Source organism: Carcharodon carcharias, chromosome 16 (assembly GCF_017639515.1).
Source record: "Carcharodon carcharias isolate sCarCar2 chromosome 16, sCarCar2.pri, whole genome shotgun sequence".
In the NCBI taxonomy this organism is placed as follows: Eukaryota; Metazoa; Chordata; class Chondrichthyes; order Lamniformes; family Lamnidae; genus Carcharodon; species Carcharodon carcharias.
This window is the reverse complement of record NC_054482.1, coordinates 118,591,924-118,619,292: the sequence shown is the minus strand read 5'-3', so window position 1 is coordinate 118,619,292 and position 27,369 is coordinate 118,591,924. Positions and strand designations below refer to the sequence as shown.

At 44.6% G+C, this 27,369-nt stretch overlaps 1 protein-coding gene across 3 annotated transcripts in view; it reads left to right on the top strand.

Moving 5' to 3' along the window:
* The window catches only part of LOC121288897 (pancreatic alpha-amylase-like), a 37,548-nt gene extending 30,353 nt beyond the window's left edge, over window positions 1-7,195 (top strand). For all 3 annotated transcript variants that reach the window (XM_041207732.1, XM_041207731.1, XM_041207733.1), the window contains 3 exons: window positions 845-966; window positions 1,059-1,184; window positions 6,971-7,195. In XM_041207732.1, the coding sequence (XP_041063666.1) occupies window positions 845-966; window positions 1,059-1,184; window positions 6,971-7,160 (438 nt within the window). In that variant the 3' untranslated portion in view covers window positions 7,161-7,195. The remainder of the gene's footprint in view (window positions 1-844; window positions 967-1,058; window positions 1,185-6,970) is intronic.
* The last annotated feature ends 20,174 nt before the right edge of the window (window positions 7,196-27,369 follow it).

Below are 27,369 nucleotides of genomic sequence, written 5' to 3'. Positions count from 1 at the left end.
TTCAAGAAGGCAACTCACCACCACTTTCTCAAGGGCAATTAGGGATGGGCAATAAATGCTGACCTAGGCAGCGATGGCCGCATACAATGAGTGAACAAAAAAAAGTCTGTCCTCACAAGTAAGTGTATAAGATCCCATGGCAACTCTTTACAAGAATGGCAGGGGTTCCCTTCCCTCCGCAGTGTCCTGGCCAACGTTCATGCACAATCAACATTGTAAAATAAAACACCTGATCTCGTCATTTATTTCAGACGTGTGGGATCTTGCTGTGTGCAATTTTACCACATTTCTGACGTCACGATGGTAACTAAACTTCAGAAAGTACTTCATTAACTGCAAAGCATTTTGGAATACCCTGAGGTTGTGAAAGGTGCTATAGAAATGCACAGCCTTTCTTTAAATTGAAAGCAACTTCTTGTTTTTGAATTCAATGCCTGATAGATTTTATGTTTCATCATAGAATATGACTTTTTGATTCCACGATGTCTTCAAAAGGTTTATATTTAGAGGAGAGATAAGGAGAATTTTATTTCATGAAGAATTTGTTAGAGTAAATCAGAAGAAACTGTTTCCAGTACGGGAGGGTTGGTAACCAGAGGGACACAGATTAAAGAGAACAGGTAAAGGAACCAGAGGAGAAGATGAAGAGAATCTCTTTTACACAGCAAGTTGTTGTGACCTGGAAGGCCCTGCCTGAAAGGATGGCAGAAGCATATTCAATAATAACTTTGAAAAGGGAATTTGATAAATACTTGAAAAGGAAACAGTTGCAGGACTATAGGGAAAGAACAGTGGGTTGGGGGGGGAAAAATGAAAAGATTGTCACACTTTCTCTTTCCCAAAGGATGTGAACGATTGGATGGGACCGCCGAGCAATAGAAACGGATCCACCAAGCATGTGACCTTCAATGCTGACACCACATGTGGGAATGGCTGGGTCTGTGAGCATCGGTGGCGTCAGATCAGGTTAGTCCATTCGCCAGTCCACTCTAACAAGCTAAGATCCCTTCTAAAGCAGTGTGATTTTAAAAAACCTGGTAATTGTGCCATATTTGCAGGAACATGGTCATCTTTCGCAATGTGGTGGATGGGCAGCCTTTTGCAAATTGGTGGGACAATGGAAGCAATCAGATTGCATTCGGACGTGGAAATAGAGGCTTCATTGCAATCAACAATGACAACTGGTGAGCAATGTTGTACAGGGAGCACAGCAACATAATAGGGACTTAGTACTCAGTCACAGAACAGTAATAGTATGTGTAGCAGAAATATACTATGACACAGTGTTGCAGCAGCAATGCAGTGACACAGTAATGCAGCAGCAACACAGCGATGCGGCAGCGATTCAGTAATGCAACAGTAGCAAACACTAGCCCACTGGTAAATTGGAGATGCTTAAGAACACAAGAAATGGGAGCAGGAGTAGACCACACAACCCATCGAGCCTGCTCCATCATTCAGTATGATCATGGTTGATCTTGGGCTTCAACATCACTTTCCCGCCCGCTCCCCATATCCCTCGATTCCCTGAGAGACCAAAAATCTGTCTATCCGAGCCTTAAATGTCTTCAACAATGGAGCATCCATCCATAACCCTCTGGGCAGATAATTCCAAAAATTCACAACCCTTTAAGTGAAGTAATTTCCCCTCATCTCAGTCCTAAATGATTGTCCCCTTATCCTGAGACTGTGCCCTGGTGTTTTAGATTCCCCAACCAGTGGAAACAACTTCTCAGTGTCTACCCTGTGAAATCTCTTCAGAATCTTATTTGTTTCAATGAGATCACTTCTCATTCTTCTAAACTCCAGAGAGTATAGACAGATACAGTTCATGAGTACAGACAGAGTTCACAGGAAGAAATAAGGTACTGCAATAATCATGGGTGACATTTTTTTTATTCATTCATGGGATGTGCGCTTCGCTGGCTGGGCCAGCATTTATTGCCCATCCCAATCTACATGTAGATTGGGGGAATCAGATTAGCAAAGGTAGCCTGGAAAATTAGTTTATAGAGTGCATTAGGGACAACCAGGGAGCAGGCTATTCTGGACCTGGTAATGTGCAATGAGACAGGATTAACTCATAGTAAAGGAGCCTCTAGGTGACAGCAATCATAACAGGATAGAATTTCACATTCAGTTTGAAGGGGAGAAGTGTGGATCTAAGACTAGTGTTTTAACCCTGGATAGAGTAACTATGAGGTTATGAAGGCAGAACTGGCTAAAGTGAACTGGGAAACAAGGTTAAAAGGTAGGAGAGTAGAGATGCAGTGGCAGATTTTTAAGGTGTTATTTAACAACTCTCAACAAAGAGCTGGGACCTCAACTATTTACAATCTGTATCAATGACTTGAAATAAGGGACTGAATGTATGGTAGCTAAATTTGCCAATGACACCAAGATAGGCAGGAAAGTAAGCTATCAAGAGGCGGTAAAGAGTTTGCACAAGGTTAGAGACAGGTTAAGTGAGTGGCAAAAATTTGGCAGATGGAGTATAATGTAGGAAAATGTGAACTTGTCCATTTTGGCAGGAAGAATTTAAAAGCAGTACACTATTTAATGTTCCTCGCCAGTGCACCTAGTGTGAGATGGTGGCATAGTGGTAATATCACTGAACTAGTAATCCAGAGGCCCAGGCTAATGCTCTGGGGACACGGGCAGCTGGTGGAATTCAAATTCAATTAATAAATCTGGAATTGAAAGCTAGTCCCAGTAAAGGTGACCAAAAAACTATCATCAATTGCCGTAAAACCCCATCTGGTTCACTAATGTCCTTTAGGGAAGGAAATCTGCTGTCCTTAAATGGTCTGGCCTACATGTGATTCCACACCCAATGTGGTTGATTAAGTGCCCTCTGAAATGACCTAGCAAGCCACTCAGTTCAAGGGCAATTAGGTAGCAAATGCTGGCCTTGGCAGTGGCACCTAGGTCCCATGAAAGAATAAACTTTAAAAATGGAGAGAGATTGCAGAACTCAGTGCTACAGAGTGTCTGGTACATGAATCTCAAAAAGTTAGCATGCAGGTACAGCCAGTGATTAGGAAGGCAAATGGAATGTTGCTGTTTATTACGAGGGGAATTGCAGTATTGCAAATTTTACTGCAGCTGTATGGGGTCTTGGTGAGACCGCATCTGGGGCAGGATCTTTAGGGCGGGGAGCGGGGTCCGCTCACTGACACGTAAAATGACATCGGGCGGAACTCCCAATGTCACCCTGCGTTATTTCCATTTTCAGGTGGACAGGGGGCGCAGCCAAATTAGCATTGTGCTCACCGACCTGTCAATGGCCTATTGAGACCATTTAAAAAGTCATTAACCTAATTAATGGACCTTCCCGTCCAGCATTACGATTGGCGGGCAGGCCGGGAGCCTTGGCAGGCTTCAGAAAAAATATGAAACCTCATCCATGGGCGAAACGAGGTTTCATGAGGGTTTTAAAATTTTTAGTAAAGGTTTGAGTTTAAGTGATGGACATGTCCCAACTCACGTGACAGTGTCACATGAGGGGACATGTCGGAAATTTTTTAAACATTTATGTTAAAAGTTTTAATTCTGAGCCGATCTCCCTGAGGCAGCACTTAGCCTCGGGGAGATCAGTGTGCTCTTTCACGCACATGCACGGAAGATCACATTCCCAGCTGAGGGAATCCACACCCCGCCGCACAGGGCGCGCGTGGCACTTTCTGACAGACACACACTGGACGGGCCTTAATTGGCCCCCCATGAAAATGGCAGTGCACTCGCCCACGCCTGCACTTTCCCCCCGACAGTGGGGAATCTTTTCCTCTGGACTCCTGTGTAGTTTTGGTCTTTTATTTGAAAAACTATATAATTGCATTAGAAGTTGTTCGAAGAAAGTTCACTTGACTCATTTCTGGATAGAGACATAGAAACTAGGAGCAGGAGTCAGCCACTCAGTCCTTTGAGACTGCTCCGCCATTCATTATGATCATGGCTGATCATCTAACTCAATAGCCTGCTCCCGCTTTCTCCCCGTACCCTTTGATCCCTTTCGCTCCAAGAGCTATAGCTAACTCCTTCTTGAAAACATACAATGTTTTGGTCTCAACTACTTTCTGTGGTAGCAAATTCCACAGGCTCACCACACTCTGAGTGAAGAAATTTCTCCTCATCTCAATCCTAAGTGGTCCACCCCATATCCTCAGACTGTGACCCCTGGTTCTGGACTCCCCCACCATCGGGAACATCCTTCCTGCATGTACCCTGTCTATCCTGTTTGAATTTTATAGGTTTCTATGAGATCCCCCCTCTTCTGAACTCCAGCGAATATAATCCTAACCAACTCAATCTCTCCTCAAATGTCAGCCCACCATCCCAGAAATCAGTCTGGTAAATTTTCGATGCACTCCCTCTATAGCAAGCACATCCTTCCTCAGATAAGGAGACCAAAACTGCACACAATATTCCACGTGTGGTCTCACCAAGGCCCTGTATAATTGCAGCAAGACATCCCTGCTCCAGTACTCAAATCCTTTGGCTGTGAAGGCCAACATACCATTTGCCTTCTTTACCGCCTGCTGCTCCTGCATGGTTACCTTCAGCGACTGGTTTACAAGGACACCCAGGTCTCGTTGCACATTCCCCTCTCTCAATTTATAGCCATTCAGATAATAATCTGCCTTCCTGTTTTTGCTACCAAAGTGGATAACCTCACATTTATCCACATTATACTGCATCTGCCATGCATTTACCCACTCACTCAGCTTGTCCAAATCACACTGAAGCATCTCTGCATCCTCCTCACAGCTCACCCTCCCACCCAGCTTTGTATCATCTGCAAATTTGGAGATCTTACATTTAGTTCCCTCATCTAAATCATTAATATATATTGTGAATAGCTGGGGTCCCAGCACCCATCCCTGCAGTACCCCACTAGTCACTACCTGCCATTCGGAAAAAGACCCATTTATTCCTACTCTTCGATTCCTGTCTACCAACCAGTTTTCTATCCATCTCAATACACTACCCCCAATCCCACGCGCTTTAATTTGACACGCTAATCTCTTATGTGGGAATTGGTCGAAAGCCTTCTGAAAGTCGAAATAAACCACATCCACTGGCTCCTCCTCATCAACTCTACTAGTTACATCCTCGAAAGATTCCAGTAGATTTGTTAAGCATGATTTCTCTTTCATAGATCCATGCTGACTCTGTCCGATTCTGCCACTGTTTTCCACATGCTCAGCTATTAAATCTTTTATAATGGACTCTAGAATTTTCCCCACTACCGACGTCAGGCTGACTGGTCTATAATTCCCTGTTTTCTCTCTACCTCCCTTTTTAAATAGTGGGGTTACATTAGCTGCCCTCCAATCTGTAGGAACTGTTCCAGAGTCTATAGAATCTCGGAAGATGACCACCAATGCATCCACTATTTCTAGGGCCACTTCCTTAAGTACTCTGGGATGTAGATTATCAGGCCCTGGGGATTTATTGGCCTTCAATCCCATCAATTTCCCCACACCATTTCCCTACTAATAAGATTTCTTTCAGTTCCTCCATCTCACTAAACCCTGTGTTCCCCAACATTTCTGATATGTTATTTGTGTCCTCCTTTGTGAAGACAGAACCAAAGTATGTATTTAGTTGGATAGCCATTTCTTTGTTCCCCATTATAAATTCCCCTGTTTCTGACTGTAAGGGACCTATATTTGTCTTTACCAATCTTTTTCTCTTCACATACCTATAGAAACTTTTACAGTCAGTTTTTATATTCCTCGCAAGCTTACTCTTGTACTCTATTTTCCCCTTCTTAATCAATCTCTTGGTCCTCCTTTGCTGAATTCTAAACTGCTCCCAATCCTCAGATGTTGTTTTTTCTGGCCAATTTTTATGCTTCTTCCTTGGATCTAACACTATCTCTAATTTCCCTTGGAAGCCATGGTTTGGCCACCTTTCCTGTTTTACTTTTGCGTCAGACAGGAATAAACAATTGTTGCAATTCACCCACGTGCTCTTTGAATGTTTGCCATTGCCTATCCACCATCATCCCTTTCAGTAACGTTTTCCAATCCATCATAGCCAACTCGCGCCCCATACCATCATAGTTTCCTTTATCAAGATCCAGGACCCTAGTCTCAGAATCAACTATGTCATTCTCCATCTTGATGAAGAATTTTCTAACATTGTATGGTCACTCACCCCCAAGGGGCCTTGCACAACTAGATTGCCAATTATTCCTTTCTCATTACACAATACCCAGTCTAGGATGGCCTGTTCTCTAGTCGGTTCCTCAACGTATTGGTCCAGAAAACCATCCTGTATACACTCCAGGAATTCCTGCTCTATAGTATTGTTACTAATTTGATTTGCCCAATCGTATGCAGATTAATGTCACCCATAATTACAGATGCTCCTTTATTGCATGCAGTTCAAAGAAGGTTCACTCAAATCATTTCTGGGATGAAGGGGTTATCTTATGAGGAAAGATTGAAAAGGTTGGACCTATATCAATGGAGTTTAGAAGAATGAAAAATGATCTTATTGAAACATTTAAGATCCTGAGGAGACTTGATAGGGTGGATACTGGGCAGATGTTTCTCCTTGTGGGAGAGACTAGAACCAGGGGACACAGTTTAAGAATAAGAGGTTTCCCTTTTAAGACAAAGATGAGAAGAATTTTTTTCTCAGAGGGTCGTCGGTGGAATTCTCTTCTCCAGAAAGCAGTGGAGGCTGGGTCATTGAATTTGTTCAAAGCTGAGTTAGACAGATTTTTGATAAACAAGGGAGTCAAAGGTTATGGGGGGGGGGGGTGGTGGGTGGTGGGAATTACAAGAAAGTGGAGTTGAGACACAACCAGATCAACCATGATCTTATTGAATGGTGGAGCAGGTTCGAGGGTCTGACCTCCTGCTCCTCAGTCCCATCTTCCTATCTCTTCTCTATTTTGTAGTCCATGGATGTGGAGACTCTGCAAGTGGTCTATCATCTTGTTTCTCTTCCAATCCAGGAATATGGGTGTTACTTTACAGACGGGTCTCCCTGCTGGGACATACTGTGACGTGATCTCAGGACAGAAGGAGGGTGATCACTGCACGGGTTCGCAAGTCAATGTTGGTCCAGACGGCAGAGTGTCGCTCCAGATCAGTAATACTGCTGAGGATCCCATGCTGGCTATTCATGTTGACGCTAAACTGTAATTGCCAGCTCCGATTAAAAGGACGGTGGTAGAAAATCTGTGTCATCTCTTTGCTGATCCATGCTCCCAATGAGGGTCAGTGCACAGCTGAATAATTGCAAAAATAGCTGGAAAAACTCAGCAGCTCTGACAGCATCTGCGGAGAGGAACACAGTTAATGTTTCGAGTCCGAACGACTCTTCATCATAACTGTTCTGATGAAGATACGGACTTGAAACATTAATTGTATTCCTCTCTGCAGATGCTGTCAGACTTGCTGAGTTTTTCCAGCTATTTTTGTTTTTGTTTCAGCTTTCCAGCATCCACTGTATTTTGCTTTTAACTGAATAATTGCTGCAGCACCAACTTGCATTTATATAGCACCTTCAGCGTAATAAAACAAGCTGCTTGCTGGCAGAATTTTACCAACCCCGAAAGGCGGGAATGGAGGTGGGGTTGGGGCCACTAAACTGCAAGAGGTTGTGCCGGCTTATCTCACTGACCACGTCTCGCCATTGGGGAATTTTATTAATGGCGTGAACAGGATCAGGCAGCCTGCCCCAAGGAGACTAGCTTCCAATTTAAATATGTAAAGGCCTCATTAATCGCCATCTTATCAGGCCTTTGACTTTGCTGGTGGTGAATTAAACCCCCCACCAACGCCGCCCTGCACGGGAAGGCAGCTTCCCAGAATCAGCCTGGAAGGCAGAATTTTTAAGTCAAAAAAGAGGCTGTGGGCAGGGAAAGCAGAACTCACAACCCCAGAGATATCCTCAGAGGGGGCTTCACACCGAGTAAATCAAGTTTTTAAAATATATTTCATCCTACCTGCTATAGGCTGCAGGGCCCCTGCCTGCCTCAGAGTGACCATGCCTCCTGGTGATGTTGATGCGGTGGCTGAGCTGACAGCCCTCTGATTGGCTGGCAGCCATCCTGGATAAGACGACATTTAATTAGCTGCCATTTGTAAAATTCAGATGGGAGGTCCAGCATTCACCCATTTGCATGTCGGCAACTCACATTTCCACCACACAGGAGGGCAGTCCACCCAACCAGTAAAACTCTGCCTACAGAAGCATTAATCAGAAAATTGTGACCCCCCCAAGCCACTAAAGGAGTTATTAGGCCCAAGGGGAATGGTAGCCTGGTGATTATATTATTAGATTGCTAATCTAGTGACATTGACAATCATGCATGGATTTAATCCCACCATGGCAGCTGGTGGAATTTAAATTCAATTAATAAATTTGGAATATAAAGCTGGTCTCAGGAAAGATTGCCATTGTTGACTATTGTAAAAACCCTTCTGGTTCACTAATGTCCTTTAGGGAAGGAAATCTGCCATTCCTGCCTGGTCTGGCCTACATGTGACTCCAGATCCACAGCAATGTGGTTGACTCCTAACTGCCCTGTGAAATGGCCTAGCAAGCCACTCAAATGCATTAGACTGCTACAGAAAAATCAATGAGGAATAAAACCATATGGACACTAGAAGCGACAATGGCAAACTCAGCCCTGTCTACCCAGCAAAATCCTCTTCATTAACATCTGAAAATTTGCGCCAAACTTGGGAGATTTGTCCCACAGATTAGTCAAGCAACAACCTGACACAGTCATACTCACTAAGTCATACCTTACAGCCAATGCCACAGCCTCCTCCATCACCATCCCTGGGTATGACCTGTCCCACCAGCAGGACAGATCCAGCAGAGGTGGCGGCACAATGGTATACAGTTGGGTGGGAGTTGCCCTGGGAGTCCTCAAAATTGACTCCGGACCCCATGAAATCTCTCAGCATCAGGTCAAACATGGGCAAGGATACCTCCTGCTGATTACCACGTACCCCACTCCTCCTCAGCTGATGAATCAGTGCTCCTCTACGTTGAACTGCACTTGGAGGAAGCACAGAGGGTGGCAAGGGCGCAGAATGTACTCTGGGTGGGGACTTCATTGTCCATCACCAAGAGTGGCTTGGTAGCACCACTACTGACCAAGCTGGCCGAGTCCCAAATGACTTAGCTACAGGTGGTGAGGGAACCAACGAGAGGGAAAAATTGACTTGACACACCCTTACCAATCTACCTGTCACAGATGCATCTGTCCATGACAGTATCAGTAGGAGTGACCACCGCACAGTCACTGTGGAGACTAAGTCCCATCTTCACATTGAGGATACCCTCCATCGTGTTGTGTGGAACTACCACTGTGCTAAATGGGATAGATTTCGAACAAATTTAGCAACTCAAGACTGGGCATCCATGAAGAGCTGTGGGCCATCAGCAGCAGCAGAATTGTATTTGAATGCAATCTGTATACTTATGGTCCAGCATATTCCCCACTCTACCATTATCATCAAGGCCAGGGATCAACCCTGATTCAATGAAGATTGCAGGACATGCCAAGAGCAGCACCAGGCGTATCTAAAAATGAGACATCAACCTGGTGAAGTTTCAACACAGGACTATTGCATGCCAAACAGCATAAGCAGCAAGCAATAGACATCAGTAAGCGATCCCACAGCCAACGGAACAGATCTAAGCCCTGCAGTCCTGCCACACCCAGTCGTGAACGGTGGTGGACAATTAAACAACTCACTGGAGGAGCAGGTTCCACAAATATCCCCAATGATTGGGGAGCCCAGTACATCAGTGCAAAAGAGAAGGCTGAAGCATTTACAACCATTTTCAGCCAGAAGTGTCAGTTGAATGATCCAACTCTGCCTCCTCCTGAGATCCCCAGCATCACAGGTGCCAGTCTTCAGCCAATTCAGTTCACTGCACATTATATCAAGATATGGCTGAAGGAACAGGATACTGCAAATTTGCACCCGTAGCCAACTTGTTCCAGTACAGCTACAACACTGGCATCTACCTGACAATGTGTGAAATTGCCCACCAAGACATTTTTATTTAATTATTCTTTTCATGGGATGTGGGCATCACAGGCAAGGACAGCATTTGTTGTCCATCCTGAAATGCCGGTGAACTGAATGGCTTCCTGAGCCATTTCAGAGGGCAGTTGATAGTCGACAACATTGCTGTGGGTCTGGAGTCACATGTAGGCCAGGTAAAGATGGCAGATTTCCTTCCCTAAAGGACATTCCTGAACCAAATGGATTTTTATGACAATCAATGAGAGTTTGTCACTAGCTTTCAATTCCAGATTTTTACTAATTCATTGAATATAAATTCCGCCAGCTGCCGTGGTGCGATTTGAACCAGTGTCCCCAGAGAATTAGCCTGGCCCTCCAGATCACTAGTCCAGTGACATTATCATTATGCCATCATCTCCTCCTTCAGTTTAACCACTCAAAGCAGAACAAATCCAACCAGGCCAATTACCACCCAATCAGTCTATTCTCGATCATCAGCAAAGTGATGGAAGGGGCCAGCGACAGTGCTATGAAGCGGCACTTACTCAGCATTAAGATCCTCACTGATGCTTAGTCTGGGTTCTGCCAGGGTTACTCAGCTCCATTACAGCTTTTGTCAAAATATGGACAAAAGAGCTGAACTCCAGAGGTGAGGTGAGTGTGACTCCCCTTGACATCAAGCCAGCATTTAACCAAGTGTGGCATCAAGGAGCCCTAGCAAAACTGGAGTCAATGGGAATCATGGGGAAAACTCCACTGGTCGGAGTCATACCCAGCACAAAGGAAGATGGCTGTGGTTGTTAGAAGTAAACAATCTCAGTCCCGGGATAACACTGCAGGAGTTCCTCAGTGTAGTGTCCTTGACCCAACCCTCTTCAGCCACTTCATCAATGATCTTCCTTCAATCATAAGGGGATGCTCGCTGATGATTGCACAATGTTCAGCACCACTCGATACTCCTCAGATACTGAAGCAGTCCATGTCCAAATGCAACAAGACCTGGACAATATCGAGGCTTGGGCTGATAAGTGACATTATGGGGACGGGGTTATGGATGGGCGTTACAGAGGGGGTCATGAAGGAGAGGGGTTGCCCTGCCTGCTTCCAGTGGTTTGGATATCTGTTCTGGGCTGGAGCAGAACTTGCAGTGGTTGTGATCCATGTAGGTAACAACATAGATAGGATTAAGCAAGAGGTTCTCCATAGAGAGTATGAGCAACTAGGAGCTAAATTAATAAGTAGAACCTCAAAGTTAATAATCACTGAATTTTTACCTGAGCCACGAGCACATTGGCGTAGTGTAAATAACACAAAGGAGTTGAATGTGTGGCTGAAAGATTGTTGTGGGAGAAATGGGTTTTGATTCATGGGGCACTGGTACCAATACTGGGGAAAGTGGGAGCTGTACCATTGGGATGGTCTTCACCTGAATTGTGCTGGGGCCAGTGTTCTGGTGAGTTGTATAGAGTTAGAGAGAACTTTAAACTAAATAGTGGGAGCAAAGGATCACAAGAGAGGAGATGTGATAAATAAAAGGGAAACAACAAGGTAATAGAGCAGAGTAGCAATTTAGGTAACAATAGCCAGAGAATGACAGGAAGGGACAGACAACAAACTTCACAGTGCACTAGCAGATAAGGCCAGAGGTTGCAAAAGTGGTATAAAGACAGAGTTAAAATCTCTGTATCTGAATGCGTGCAGGATTTGTAACAAAATAGATGAGTTGCTAGCACATTGATAGCATCCGTAGTATTTTGCTTTTATGTTGATGGCACAGATAGAAATAAATATGTATGATCTGATAGCCATTACAGAGACTTGGTTGCAAGGTGGCCAAGACTGGGACCTGAATATTGAAAGGAATTTGACATTTTAGATAGACAAGAAGCTGGGGAAAGGATATGTAGTAGCTCAGTTGCTTAAGGATGACATTGGTACAGTCATGAGAGATGACCTTAGCTCGAAAGAGCAAGATGTAGAATCAGTTTCATTGTGAACAATATATAATTTTTAAGTTGAATATATGTATTTGTGTTTAAGTGTGGTAAAAAGGGTTCCAGTTTCATTTAGGTTTTGTTTGTGAACCTTGGTGCTGGGAGGTCTGGATGGAAAGTCAGTTCATTTGGGTTTGTTTGTATATATACATTTTAATGAGATTTTATAATTCCTGAAGGTAAAGAGATGGGTTAAAAGTCTAGTGGTTGTGGGGAGGATTGTGAGAAAGTATAAAAAACTTTACTGTTGCCGAATGACAGTGGTCCAGGGACACATCCACAGAGAAAAGAGAGTCCAGTGTGTGTCAGAGAGTGAAGACAGGGATTTTCAGTTCTCTGAGAAGAAAACATTACAAGGCTATTGGGACAGTAATTGACTGAATAGTCAGTTATAGAACTCAGTAATGTGATAAGTTTAGCAGAGATGCTACTGGAAGACCAAGTTGAGAATGCAGATTTTGGGTGGGTTTCAGGGAGAGAGAGAGGAGTTGGGTGAAAAGCGTCGAGTGAATGCCAGGAAGTCACCAGAAGAAAACCATTTGCAACTGTGCCAGTCCCAAGCCTTTTGTGTATCGAGCTAGTGGAAACCTTTTTATTCATTCAGGAGTGTGGGCTTTGCTGGCTAGGCCAGGATTTATTGTCCATCCCTAATTGCCCTTGAGAAGGTGGTTGTGAGCTGCCTTCTTGAATCACTGCAGTCCCTGTGGTGTAGGTAGACCCACAGTGCTGTTAGGGAGGGAGTTCCAGGATTTTGACCCAGCAACAATGAAGGTATGACGATATATTTCCAAGTCAGGATGGTGTGTGTGTCTGTAATGATATTGCTGGGTTAAAGGAATAGTGGTAAGATGAAGCGTCTTCTTGTGTTTGTGTTGAGATCTTACAAACTTTCTGCCGGGTGTTATTTTGTTCATTTTCTTGTTTAATAAATAATTGATTCTTTGTGTTAAAAGTTCATCAGCAGACCCCTGTGAATATGCTCAGTAACTTTTCTCCATGGTTTCTAAAAAAAGTTAGGATCAATCAAGCCAGGTTTTACTCTGGGGTCTGACTTGTCCAATGTTAACAGCAGCTGGGATTGTGACTGCTTGTATAGTGAAAAGAAATAGTAAAGGTAAGAAGTCACTTATAGGAGTCATTTATAGGCCCCTGAACAGAAACGTGGAGTAGATAGGTACACCCACAGTGCTGTCGGGGGTGGTGGGGGTGGCGGTGGGGGGGGGGGGGGGGGGGGGGGGGGAGTTCCAGGATTTTGACCCAGTGACAGTGAGGAACAGCAATATATTTCCAAGTCAGGATGGTGAGTGGCTTGGAGGGGAACTTGCAGGTGGTGGTGTTCCCATCTATCTGCTGCCCATGTCCTTCTAGATGGCAATGGTCGAGGGTTTGAAAGCTGCTGTCTAAGGAGGCTTGGTGATTTGCTGCTGTAGATGGTACACACCGCTGCCACTGTGCATTGGTGGTGGAGGCAGTGAATGTTTGTGGATGGAGTGCCAATCAAGCAGGCTTTGTCCTGCATAGTGTCGAGCTTCTTGAGTGTTGTCGGAAACTGCACTCATCCAGGCAAGTGGAGATTATTCCATCACAATCCTGCCTTGTGCCTTGTAGGTGGTGGACAGGCTTTGGAAATCAAGAGGTGAGTTACTTGCCACAGGATCCCTAGCCTCTGACCTGCTCTTGTAGCCACAGTATTCATATGGCTAGCCCAGTTCAGTTTCTGGTCAATGGTAACCCTAGGATGTTGATTTTGGGGGATTCAGCAATGGTAATGCCAGTGAATGTCAAGGGACAATGGTTAGATTCTCTCTTGTTGAAGATGGTCATTGCCTTGTGTGGTGCATATATTACTTGTCAGCCCAAACCTGGATATTGTCCAGTTCTTGCTGCATCTGGATATTGTTATGATGTGGCAGGTGATGTGTGCCAGACAGATCAAATCCACGCGGGAAACCTGATCACGCTATCACAACTGTTTTGCAATTTGTATTTATTTTGAGATGCATGCACTGAATACAGAAATAATAAGTCCACCAAGACTTTAGAGATATAATAACTATAATATAATCGTTATAATAACTCCTGAAATCCCTAATAAACCTGATTCCCAGTTACACCCTCTTCAAGACAACGGTCCAAAAATAGATCTTTTAGATTTTAAACAGATCCAGCAAATTAACACAATACCCTGGACAGTCGAATTCAAAACGATTCTCTCCAGCTTCGATTTCTGTACACAGCAGGTCTATGCACAAATGCTGTTGCCTTCATGAAGGCTACTTCACATGCTTCTGTTAGATCTTCCAATGCCTTCCCTGACACATAGTATCATTCTCCTTTATATATGGTTCTCCCTTTTTAATATGTAAATTCCATTGTTTCCATATGTCTTTGGAACTTTACCCTTTTTATAACTTAAATCATTTCAAGTTGCCAATATTCTCATTAACTTCTTTAAAATTCAAATCCCCCTTCATCTATCTAAAAATACAAATTCCCTCCACACCTTATATGTTAAGACCCCAACCTTTTTACCTGCTTGGCATTTCAAAGACACTTCTACACCTTACTTCTTTTGATAACTTCAACTTGCAATCTGCTTGACTATAAAATGTAAGCAAATCTCACACGCACAGAAAAACCCAACCCCCATAAACCTACTTTACAATAAATCACAATAATATTATGAAAATTATTATACCTTCATGACAACATGGACTGCTTCAGTATCTGAGGAGTCGCAAATGGTGCTGAACATTGTGCAATCATCAATGAACATCCCCACTTCTGACCTTATGATGGAAGGAAGGTCATTGATATTAAATAATTCTCAGCAAATATTTATCCCAGAACATACTAACAAGGAGCAGGTGTAGGCCATTCAACTCTTCAAGCCTGCTCCGCCATTTAATAAGATCATGGCTGAACTGCTTTTTTAAAATTCATTTATGGGATATGGGTGTCACTGGCTGGGCCAACATTATTGCCCTTGTTCAGAGTATTTAAGAGTCAACCACATTGCTGTGGGTCTGGAGTCACATGTAGGCCAGACCAGGTAAGGACAGCAGATTTCCTTCCCTTTAATAAACCAGATGGGTTTTTACAACAATTGACAATGGTTTCATGGTCATCATAAGACCATGTTAATTTAAGTTTAGTTAAGTTTAATTTACTTAATTCCGGAATTTTACTGAATTTGCTGCAGTGGGATTCCAACCTCGGGTCCCCAGAGCATTGCCCTGGGTCTCTGGATTAACAGTCCACTGACAATTTCACTATGCCATCACCTCCTCCGAAAGTAACCTGAAATTTACATCTCACCTACCCCCAATAACCTATCACTCCCTTCCTTACCAAGAATCTGTGGCTTCTGCCTTAAAAACATTCAATGGGAAAGGATACACCATTTATGGCTAAATAAGGAAGTTAAGGATTGTATCAGATTGAAAGAAACACTGTGCAAATCTGCAAAGATTAGGCTGGTCAGAAGATTGCACAGATTTTAAGAACCAGCAAAGAATGACAAAAAAGAGAGAAATTCGCTAATGAGAGAAAGCTGGCTAGTAATATAAAAACAGATAGTAAGAGTTCCTACAAGGATTTAAATAGGAAAAGAGTAACTAAAGCTCTTGTTGGTCCTCTAGAGAGAGAGTCTGAGGAGTTAATAATAGAAAACAAGGAAATGGCAGAAAAATTGAATAAGCATTTTGTACCTGTCTTCACTGTAGAAGACTTAGAAAACTTCCCAAAGATACTTGAAAATCAAGAGGTGATAGGGAGAGATGAACTTAAAACAATCACCATCAGCAGGGAGAAGGTGCTGGGAAAACTATCAGACCTAACAACTGACAAGTCTCCAGGACTAGATGGCCTGGATCCTAGGGTGTTAAAAGAAGTGGCTGCATTGGTTATAATCTTCCAAAATTCCTTAGTCTATAGAAGGGTCCCAGTGGATTGGAAAATGGCAAAAGTAACACCTGTATTCAAGAAAGCAGAGAGGCAGAAAGCAGGACACTATAGGCCAATTAGTCTACCATCTGTCATAGGGAAATTGCTATAATCCATTATTAAGGAAGTTATAGCAGGATACTTAGAAAATCATAATGGGATAGAGTCATAGAGGTCTACAGCACAGAAAAAGGCCCATTGAGCCTGCGTCGGTCAAACAAGTACCTAACTATTCTAATCCCATTTTCCAGCACTTTGTGACAGGGAAATCCTGTTTAACTAATTTATTAGAGTCCCTTGAGGAAGTAACAAGCAAGATGGATATAGGGAGACCTGTAGATGTGGTGTACTTGGATCTCCAAAAGGCTTTTGATAAGGCGCCACATCAAAGGTTACTACACAAAATAATAGCTCCTGGTGTAGGGGTAACATATTAGCATGAATAAAGGATTGGTTAGCTAACAGGAAGCAGGGAGTAGGGTTAAATGTGTCCTTTCCATGTTCGCAAGCTGTAACTAGTGGAGTGCCACAAGGATCAGTGCTGGAGCCTCAACTATTTACAATCTATATCAATGACTTGGACGGAGGGATTGAAAGTGTGCTTGCTAAATTTGCTGATGACAAAAAGATAGGTAGGAGGGTCAGTTGTGAAGAGGACATAAGGAGTCTGCAAAGGAATATAGATAGGTTAAGTGAACAGCCAAAATTTTGGAAGATGCAGTATAAAGTGGGAAAATACATACAACCATATGAAGTAGGAGCAGAAGTATGCCATTTGGCCCCTCAAGCCTGCTCCCCCATTCAATAACATAGTGGCTGATTTGTTTGCGTTTCAAATTCCACATTCCCATCTACCCTGATAACCTGATTCCCTTGCCTAACAAGAATCTATGTACTTCAGCCTTTAAAATGTTCAATGACCTCGCCTCCACCACCTTCTGAGGCAGAGAGTTCCAAAGTCGCACAACCCTCTGAGAGAAAAAATTTCTCCTCATCTCTGTCCTAAAAGGGCGACCCCTAATTTTAAAACAGTGCTCCCTAGTCCTGGATTCACCCACAAGAGGAAACATCCTTTCCACAACCATCTTGTTAAGGCCGTTCAGGATCTTATATACTTCAATAAAATCACCCTCACTTACTCATCTAAACTCCAGTGGAAACAAACCCAGCCTGTCCAACCAATCTTCATAAGACAGCTTGCTCATTCCAGGTATCAATCTAGTAAACCTCCTCTGAACTGCCTCCAACGCATTTACATTAAGGAGACCAAAACTGCAGAGTATTCAAAATGCAGTCTCACCAATGCCCTGTATAATGGAAGCATAACATTCTTACTTTTATAATAAAAGCAAAATACTGCGGATGCTGGAAATCTGAAATAGAAACATAAAGTGCTGCAAAAACTCAGCAGGTCTGACAGCATCAGTAGAGAGAGAAACAGAGTTAACATTTCAAATCCGTATGACTCTTCTTCAGAGCTAAAGAGAAGTAGAAGACTAGAAGGGGAGGCAATGGCTTGGTGGTATTGTTGCTGAAAACCCAGCATAATGCTCTTGGGACCTGGGTTCAAAACCTGCCACAGCAGATGGTGGAATTAAAAGTCTAATGGTGATCAAGAAATTATTTTTGTAAAAACCCTCTGGTTCATTAATGGTCTGGCCTACATGTGACTCCAGACCCAATTGCTATTGCACACACCAATGTGGTTAACTCTTAACTGCCCCTCTGAAATGGCCTAGTAAGCCACTCAGATGTACGAAGCCACGAGAAAGCCTTGAAAAAGGAATGAAACCAGACAGGCCAACCAGCATCGGCCTAGGCACCAGAAATGACATTGGCAGACTCAGCCCTGTCAACCCTGTAAAGTCCTCCTTACTAACATCTGGGGGCTAGTACCAAAATTGGGACAGCTGTCTCACAGACTAGTCAAGCAACAGCCTGACATGGTCATCCTCATTGAATATATTTTGATAATGTCCCAGGCACCACCATCACAATGGTAAACAGTCAGGAAGGAATTGCCCTGGGAGTCCTCAACATCAACTCCAGACACCGTGAAGTGTCCTGATTACCAAGCACCACCCTCCCTCAGCTGATGAATCAGTGTTCCTCCATGTTGATCACCACTTGGAGGAAGCACTGAAGGTGGCAAGGGCACAGGATGTACTCTGGGTGGGGGACTTCAATGTCCATCACCAAGAATGGCTCAGTAGCATCACTGCTGGCCGAGTCCTAAAGGACACAGTTGCTAGACTGGGTCTGTGGGAGGTGGTGAGGGAACCAACAAGAGGGAAAAACATACTTGGCCTCTTCCTCAACAACCTGCCTGCCACAGATGTATCTGCCCATGACAGTGTCGGTAGCAGTGGCCACCATACAGTCGTTGTGGAGACGAAGTCCCACCTTCACATTGAGGATACCCTCCATCGTGTTGTGTGGCACTACCACCGTGCTATATGGGATAGATCTAGCAACTCAAGACTGGGCAACCATGAGGTGCTGTGGGCCATCAGCAGCAGCAGAATTGTACTCAAACAGAATGTGTAACCTCATGGCCCAGCATATCCCCCACTCTACCATTACCATCAAGCCAGGGATCAACCTATTTCAATGAAGAATGCAGAAGGACATGCCAGGAGCAGCACCAGACATACCTAAAAATGAGGTGTCAACCTGGTGAAGCTATAGCACAAGACTACTTGCATGCTAAACAGCATAACAGAGCTGAGCGATCCCACAACCCATTTTTTATCCCTTTTTCTAACCTTTTCCCCCAACCAGCGCCCCCTGAACCTGCCCCACCCCCAAAAGGGCCATCTGTCACTTGTTCTATGTTGTTCTTTCACAGAGTGCTGACCCTTGTTCTGCCACTTACATTCTGCTTTCTTACCTTTATGCCACTATCAGCACCTTCTTTAGTCTTTATCACTACCATTAACACTCCCTTTGTCTTGTGTCCGTGATATCTGTCAATCTTTCCTTAGACCCCACCTATTGCTGACCTTCTATTCAGCTTCACCTGCTCCACCCCCTGTAAACAGTATAAATTTCATCACATTTCTACTTCTCTTTAGCTCTAAAGAAGGGTCATACGGACTCGAAATATTAACTTTGTTTCTCCCTCCACAGATGCTATCAGACCTGCTGAGTACTGTGTACAGTTTTGGTCTCCTTATTTGAAAAGCAATATTATTGCTTTAGAAGCAGTTCAGGGAAGGTTCACCCAACTCATTCCTGGGGTGAAGAGCTTATCTTTTGAAGAAAGGTTGAGCAGGTTGGGCTGAAACTCATTGGAGTTTAAAAGAACGAGAGGCGATCTTATTGAAACGTAAGATCTTAAGGGCACTTGAAAGGGTGGGTAATGGACAGATGTTTCCTCTTAGGGGAAGACTAGAACTAGGGGACACAGGTTAAAAATAAGAAGTCTTCCTTTTATGACAAAGATGAGGGGTTTTTTTTCTCTTAGCAGGTCGTTAGTCTGTGGAATTCTCTTCAGGAAAAAGCAGTGAAGGCTGGGTCACATCCTTGAATTTTTCAGGCTGAGTTAGATGGATGTTATGACCAATGCAGTTGGTAAAGTGGAATTATTTTTTAAAATCCCAGAGGGAAACTCTAAACATCTGTCCTAACCAATAATTTTCAGTGTTATGTTTGAGATGCCACTCTAAACTCAGGAATCAGACCACTAGTTCTCAAGGTTTTACACTGAGCTAAATGAAACATTTTATTTAATTTACACAAGTTAAATATATACACATGGCTACAAATTACTACTCTCATACCTTTTAACAAATTCCCAAAATAATCTCCATTACGGCAACAGCAACCCATAGACTGAACCAGACACCCGGCAAAGCATTTTCACCTTACAAATTCACAATGAGGTTCTTTTCACTGTGAAGCCAGTTGGAGGCTTGCAGCTGCCTTTTGAACTCACATTGCCTCTGGCCTGCACACCCGCACACTACTGAAGCTATACCTACCAGCCCCATTGAACGTTAATTCTCACTGTATCAACAACCTCTTTGAACTTGACCTTTTAACAATGAGGCCTCTTTCATAGTGCCAGTTTCATTTGTAATATGAATGTATGGCTTAGTATCTGTGAGAAAGGCGTCAGTTTTCACCCCGCGTTGTTGAATGCCCCATTCAAGAAATGCAAACGCAGCTATCTCTCTTCCGTATCAAAACCAGTGCCCGCCAAAGCACCCAGGCTAGCTGGCTTTCATCCAGTTAGGACAAACCCACTAAGTAAACCTGTTTTGAAAAGAAAACTACTTTCCAAAATCTCACCTACGTTAATGGCTTCACGACAGTAGACTTCTGACGGACAAGATGTCAAGCATCACCGGGGAGAGGCGGGAAAGTGTAACCGAGCGGACAGCCGTGATCGGTATCGATCATGTGCTGAATGGCGGGGCCGTCTCGAGGGGGCTGAACGGCCTAATCCTGCCCCTAAGCCCTTTATGTGATGTTGGGAGCTGGGGGGCGGGGGCGGGGGGGGGGGGGGGGGGGGGGGGGCGGGGGTGACCCAGGACGTTTTTACAGTGAGTTGGTGGGACTCGGTGGTGTGTGATGCGGACAACCAAACCCCCTTGCCCCCTCCTCCAAATAATAACAGAGCAGCTAACGGTGGGGTGGCTGGGTTGAGGGTGGGGGGGGGGGCGGTGGCGGGGGGAGGCGCGTTTTGAAGCTGGTGTCTTGTGGGGCCCCAGTGTGGGGTTGATGGGGTTTTTGAGGGGGTTTTTTTTTTTAAAAAAAAATTATTTTGAGCGGCGTGGGCATCGCCGGCTCGGACAGCACTTATTGCCCATCCCTAATTACCCCCGGGGTGGGGGGGCTGGTGGGCTGGGCTCACTGGGGAGTTGTCGTGTATTTAATGGAGTTTAGTTTTGTGGGGGTGGGTGAGGTGAGGGGGGGGGGGTTTATGGGGTTTTGGGGGAATTTATTAAGATTGGGGGGGGAATTTATTCGGATTTATCCAGATTCTCAGGGTTGACGATGATTCGATGGGGTGTTTATATTGGGGACTAACCGTCTGAAATAACATAGAGAACATTCTGGAAGCGCTCATCAGGTCAGAGTTCAATCTGACCCTGCTCCAGGAGCGGGAGACGGGGAACATTACCTCAGCTCTTGCCTCCACACCCACACCCACACCCACACCCACGCGCCGTCCGTCCGTCCGCCCGCCCGCCCGCCACAAACTGCCAGAATTTTCCCCTCTTCTTGCAGAAAGGCGGGACGTCAGCTTCATTGTGATTGGCTGGAACCGAAAGGCACGGGCCTAGCCCCGTCATTTAGGCAAAGCCCCTCCCCTCGTAACCGCCATCAGCCCCGCCCCTTAGCAGCTACCGAAAACACCGCCCCTAGTCACCACAATGAGCTCCGCCCCTAGTCACCACAATGAGCTCCGCCCCTAGTCACCACAATGAGCTCCGCCTCTACTCACCACAATGAGCTCCGCCCCTAGTCACCACAATGAGCTCCGCCCCTAGTCACCACAATTAGCTCCGCCCCTAGTCACCACAATTAGCTCCGCCCCTAGTCACCACGATTAGCTCCGCCCCTAGTCACCACAATTAGCTCCGCCCCTAGTCACCACGATTAGCTCCGCCCCTAGTCACCACAATTAGCTCCGCCCCTAGTCACCACGATTAGCTCCGCCCCTAGTCACCACAATTAGCTCCGCCCCTAGTCACCACAATTAGCTCCGCCCTAGTCTTTTCTTCTCCGCCGATACTGCCAGACCTGCTGAGTTTTTCCAGGTAATTCTGTTTTTGTTTACGATTAGCTCCGCCCCTAGTCACCACAATTAGCTCCGCCCCTAGTCACCACAATTAGCTCCGCCCCTAGTCACCACGATTAGCTCCGCCCCTAGTCACCACAATTAGCTCCGCCCCTAGTCACCACGATTAGCTCCGCCCCTAGTCACCACAATTAGCTCCGCCCCTAGTCACCACGATTAGCTCCGCCCCTAGTCACCACGATTAGCTCCGCCCCTAGTCACCACGATTAGCTCCGCCCCTAGACACCAGAACTACCCCCGCCCTTAGTAACCACCATTAGCTCCGCCCCGAGTTACCCTCTTGCGCAACGCCCCAGTAATCGCCATTAAAAACGCCCCCTAGCAACCGATATTAGCTCCGCCCTTCCCTTAGCAACGCGTCGCTCAGTCCCGGAAGCCGGAGCTCGGACTCCGAGTCCCAAAGACTCCCGAAGCGGATCGGGGGAAGTGAAGCCAGAGCGGAGTCTGCAGCGCGGCCGCCGCGGAGGATCAGAGAATGAGCCAGAGACACCCCGGGTAAGAGAGAGACAGATGGACATTCAGATAGAGAGAGATGGAGATACAGAGAGAGAGATGGACATACAGAGAAAGATGGAGATACAGAGAGAGATGGAGATACAGAGAGAGAGAGATGGAGATACAGAGAGAGATGGAGATACAGAGAGAGAGAGATGGAGATACAGAGAGAGATGGAGATACAGAGAGAGATGGACATACAGAGAGAGATGGAGATACAGAGAGAGATGGACATACAGAGAGAGAGAGATGGAGATACAGAGAGAGATGGAGATACAGAGAGAGATGGAGATACAGAGAGAGAGAGATGGAGATACAGAGAGAGATGGAGATACAGAGAGAGATGGAGATACAGAGAGAGATGGAGATACAGAGAGAGATGGAGATAAAGAGAGAGAGAGATGGAGATACAGAGAGAGATGGAGATAAAGAGAGAGATGGAGATACAGAGAGAGATGGAGATACAGAGAGAGATGGAGATACAGAGAGAGATGGAGATACAGAGAGAGATGGAGATACAGAGAGAGATGGAGATACAGAGAGAGAGAGATGGAGATACAGAGAGAGATGGAGATACAGAGAGAGATGGAGATACAGAGAGAGATGGAGATACAGAGAGAGATGGAGATAAAGAGAGAGAGAGATGGAGATACAGAGAGAGATGGAGATAAAGAGAGAGATGGAGATACAGAGAGAGAGAGATGGAGATACAGAGAGAGATGGAGATACAGAGAGAGATGGAGATACAGAGAGAGAGAGAGGGAGATACAGAGAAAGATGGAGATACAGAGAGAGATGGAGATACAGAGAGAGAGAGATGGAGATACAGAGAAAGAGATGGAGATACAGAGAGAGATGGAGATACAGAGAGAGATGGAGATACAGAGAGAGATGGAGATAAAGAGAGAGAGAGATGGAGATACAGAGAGAGATGGAGATAAAGAGAGAGAGAGGGAGATACAGAGAGAGATGGAGATACAGAGATAGATTGAGATACAGAGAGAGAGATGGAGATACAGAGAGAGATGGAGATAGAGAGAGAGATGGAGATACAGATAGAGAAAGTTGGAGATACAGAGAGAGAGAGATGGAGATACAGAGAGAGAGATGGAGATACAGAGAGAGAGAGATGGAGATACAGAGATAGATTGAGATACAGAGAGAGAGATGGAGATACAGAGAGAGATGGAGATACAGAGAAAGATGGAGATACAGATAGAGAAAGATGGAGATACAGAGAGAGATGGAGATACAGAGAGAGATGGAGATACAGAGAGAGAGAGATGGAGATACAGAGAGAGAGAGATGGAGATAAAGAGACAGATGGAGATACAGAGAGAGATGGAGATACAGAGAGAGAAAGATGGAGATACAGAGAGAGATGGAGATACAGAGAGAGAAAGTGGAGATACAGAGAGAGATGGAGATACAGAGAGAGATGGAGATACAGAGAGAGAGATGGAGATAAAGAGAGAGAGGGAGATACAGAGAGAGATGGAGATACAGAGAGAGGTGGAGATACAGAGAGAGAAAGATGGAGATACAGAGAGAGATGGAGATACAGAGAGAGAAAGATGGAGATACAGAGAGAGATGGAGATACAGAGAGAGATGGAGATACAGAGAGAGAAAGATGGAGATACAGAGAGAGAGAGATGGAGATACAGAGAGAGAGAGATGGAGATACAGAGAGAGAGAGATGGAGATACAGAGATAGATTGAGATACAGAGAGAGAGATGGAGATACAGAGAGAGATGGAGATACAGAGAGAGAGAGAGGGAGATACAGAGAAAGATGGAGATACAGAGAGAGATGGAGATACAGAGAGAGAGAGATGGAGATACAGAGAAAGAGATGGAGATACAGAGAGAGATGGAGATACAGAGAGAGATGGAGATACAGAGAGAGATGGAGATAAAGAGAGAGAGAGATGGAGATACAGAGAGAGATGGAGATAAAGAGAGAGAGAGAGGGAGATACAGAGAGAGATGGAGATACAGAGATAGATTGAGATACAGAGAGAGAGATGGAGATACAGAGAGAGATGGAGATAGAGAGAGAGATGGAGATACAGATAGAGAAAGATGGAGATACAGAGAGAGAGAGATGGAGATACAGAGAGAGAGATGGAGATACAGAGAGAGAGAGATGGAGATACAGAGATAGATTGAGATACAGAGAGAGAGATGGAGATACAGAGAGAGATGGAGATACAGAGAGAGATGGAGATACAGAGAGAGATGGACATACAGAGAGAGAGAGATGGAGATACAGAGAGAGATGGAGATACAGAGAGAGATGGAGATACAGAGAGAGATGGAGATACAGAGAGAGATGGAGATACAGAGAGAGATGGAGATACAGAGAGAGATGGACATACAGAGAGAGAGAGATGGAGATACAGAGAGAGATGGAGATAAAGAGAGAGAGAGATGGAGATACAGAGAGAGATGGAGATAAAGAGAGAGATGGAGATACAGAGAGAGATGGACATACAGAGAGAGAGAGATGGAGATACAGAGAGAGATGGAGATAAAGAGAGAGAGAGATGGAGATACAGAGAGAGATGGAGATACAGAGAGAGATGGAGATACAGAGAGAGAGAGAGGGAGATACAGAGAAAGATGGAGATACAGAGAGAGATGGAGATACAGAGAGAGAGAGATGGAGATACAGAGAAAGAGATGGAGATACAGAGAGAGATGGAGATACAGAGAGAGATGGAGATACAGAGAGAGATGGAGATAAAGAGAGAGAGAGATGGAGATACAGAGAGAGATGGAGATAAAGAGAGAGAGAGAGGGAGATACAGAGAGAGATGGAGATACAGAGATAGATTGAGATACAGAGAGAGAGATGGAGATACAGAGAGAGATGGAGATAGAGAGAGAGATGGAGATACAGATAGAGAAAGATGGAGATACAGAGAGAGAGAGATGGAGATACAGAGAGAGAGATGGAGATACAGAGAGAGAGAGATGGAGATACAGAGATAGATTGAGATACAGAGAGAGAGATGGAGATACAGAGAGAGATGGAGATACAGAGAAAGATGGAGATACAGATAGAGAAAGATGGAGATACAGAGAGAGATGGAGATACAGAGAGAGATGGAGATACAGAGAGAGAGAGATGGAGATACAGAGAGAGAGAGAGATGGAGATAAAGAGACAGATGGAGATACAGAGAGAGATGGAGATACAGAGAGAGAAAGATGGAGATACAGAGAGAGATGGAGATACAGAGAGAGAAAGTGGAGATACAGAGAGAGATGGAGATACAGAGAGAGATGGAGATACAGAGAGAGAGATGGAGATAAAGAGAGAGAGGGAGATACAGAGAGAGATGGAGATACAGAGAGAGGTGGAGATACAGAGAGAGAAAGATGGAGATACAGAGAGAGATGGAGATACAGAGAGAGAAAGATGGAGATACAGAGAGAGATGGAGATACAGAGAGAGATGGAGATACAGAGAGAGAAAGATGGAGATACAGAGAGAGAGAGATGGAGATACAGAGAGAGAGAGATGGAGATACAGAGAGAGAGAGATGGAGATACAGAGATAGATTGAGATACAGAGAGAGATGGAGATACAGAGAGAGATGGAGATACAGAGAGAGAGAGAGGGAGATACAGAGAAAGATGGAGATACAGAGAGAGATGGAGATACAGAGAGAGAGAGATGGAGATACAGAGAAAGAGATGGAGATACAGAGAGAGATGGAGATACAGAGAGAGATGGAGATACAGAGAGAGATGGAGATAAAGAGAGAGAGAGATGGAGATACAGAGAGAGATGGAGATAAAGAGAGAGAGAGAGGGAGATACAGAGAGAGATGGAGATACAGAGATAGATTGAGATACAGAGAGAGAGATGGAGATACAGAGAGAGATGGAGATAGAGAGAGAGATGGAGATACAGATAGAGAAAGATGGAGATACAGAGAGAGAGAGATGGAGATACAGAGAGAGAGATGGAGATACAGAGAGAGAGAGATGGAGATACAGAGATAGATTGAGATACAGAGAGAGAGATGGAGATACAGAGAGAGATGGAGATACAGAGAAAGATGGAGATACAGATAGAGAAAGATGGAGATACAGAGAGAGATGGAGATACAGAGAGAGATGGAGATACAGAGAGAGAGAGATGGAGATACAGAGAGAGAGAGAGATGGAGATAAAGAGACAGATGGAGATACAGAGAGAGATGGAGATACAGAGAGAGAAAGATGGAGATACAGAGAGAGATGGAGATACAGAGAGAGAAAGTGGAGATACAGAGAGAGATGGAGATACAGAGAGAGATGGAGATACAGAGAGAGAGATGGAGATAAAGAGAGAGAGGGAGATACAGAGAGAGATGGAGATACAGAGAGAGGTGGAGATACAGAGAGAGAAAGTTGGAGATACAGAGAGAGATGGAGATACAGAGAGAGAAAGATGGAGATACAGAGAGAGATGGAGATACAGAGAGAGATGGAGATACAGAGAGAGAAAGATGGAGATACAGAGAGAGAGAGATGGAGATACAGAGAGAGAGAGATGGAGATACAGAGAGAGAGAGATGGAGATACAGAGATAGATTGAGATACAGAGAGAGAGATGGAGATACAGAGAGAGATGGAGATACAGAGAGAGAGAGAGGGAGATACAGAGAAAGATGGAGATACAGAGAGAGATGGAGATACAGAGAGAGAGAGATGGAGATACAGAGAAAGAGATGGAGATACAGAGAGAGATGGAGATACAGAGAGAGATGGAGATACAGAGAGAGATGGAGATAAAGAGAGAGAGAGATGGAGATACAGAGAGAGATGGAGATAAAGAGAGAGAGAGAGGGAGATACAGAGAGAGATGGAGATACAGAGATAGATTGAGATACAGAGAGAGAGATGGAGATACAGAGAGAGATGGAGATAGAGAGAGAGATGGAGATACAGATAGAGAAAGATGGAGATACAGAGAGAGAGAGATGGAGATACAGAGAGAGAGATGGAGATACAGAGAGAGAGAGATGGAGATACAGAGATAGATTGAGATACAGAGAGAGAGATGGAGATACAGAGAGAGATGGAGATACAGAGAGAGATGGAGATACAGAGAGAGATGGAG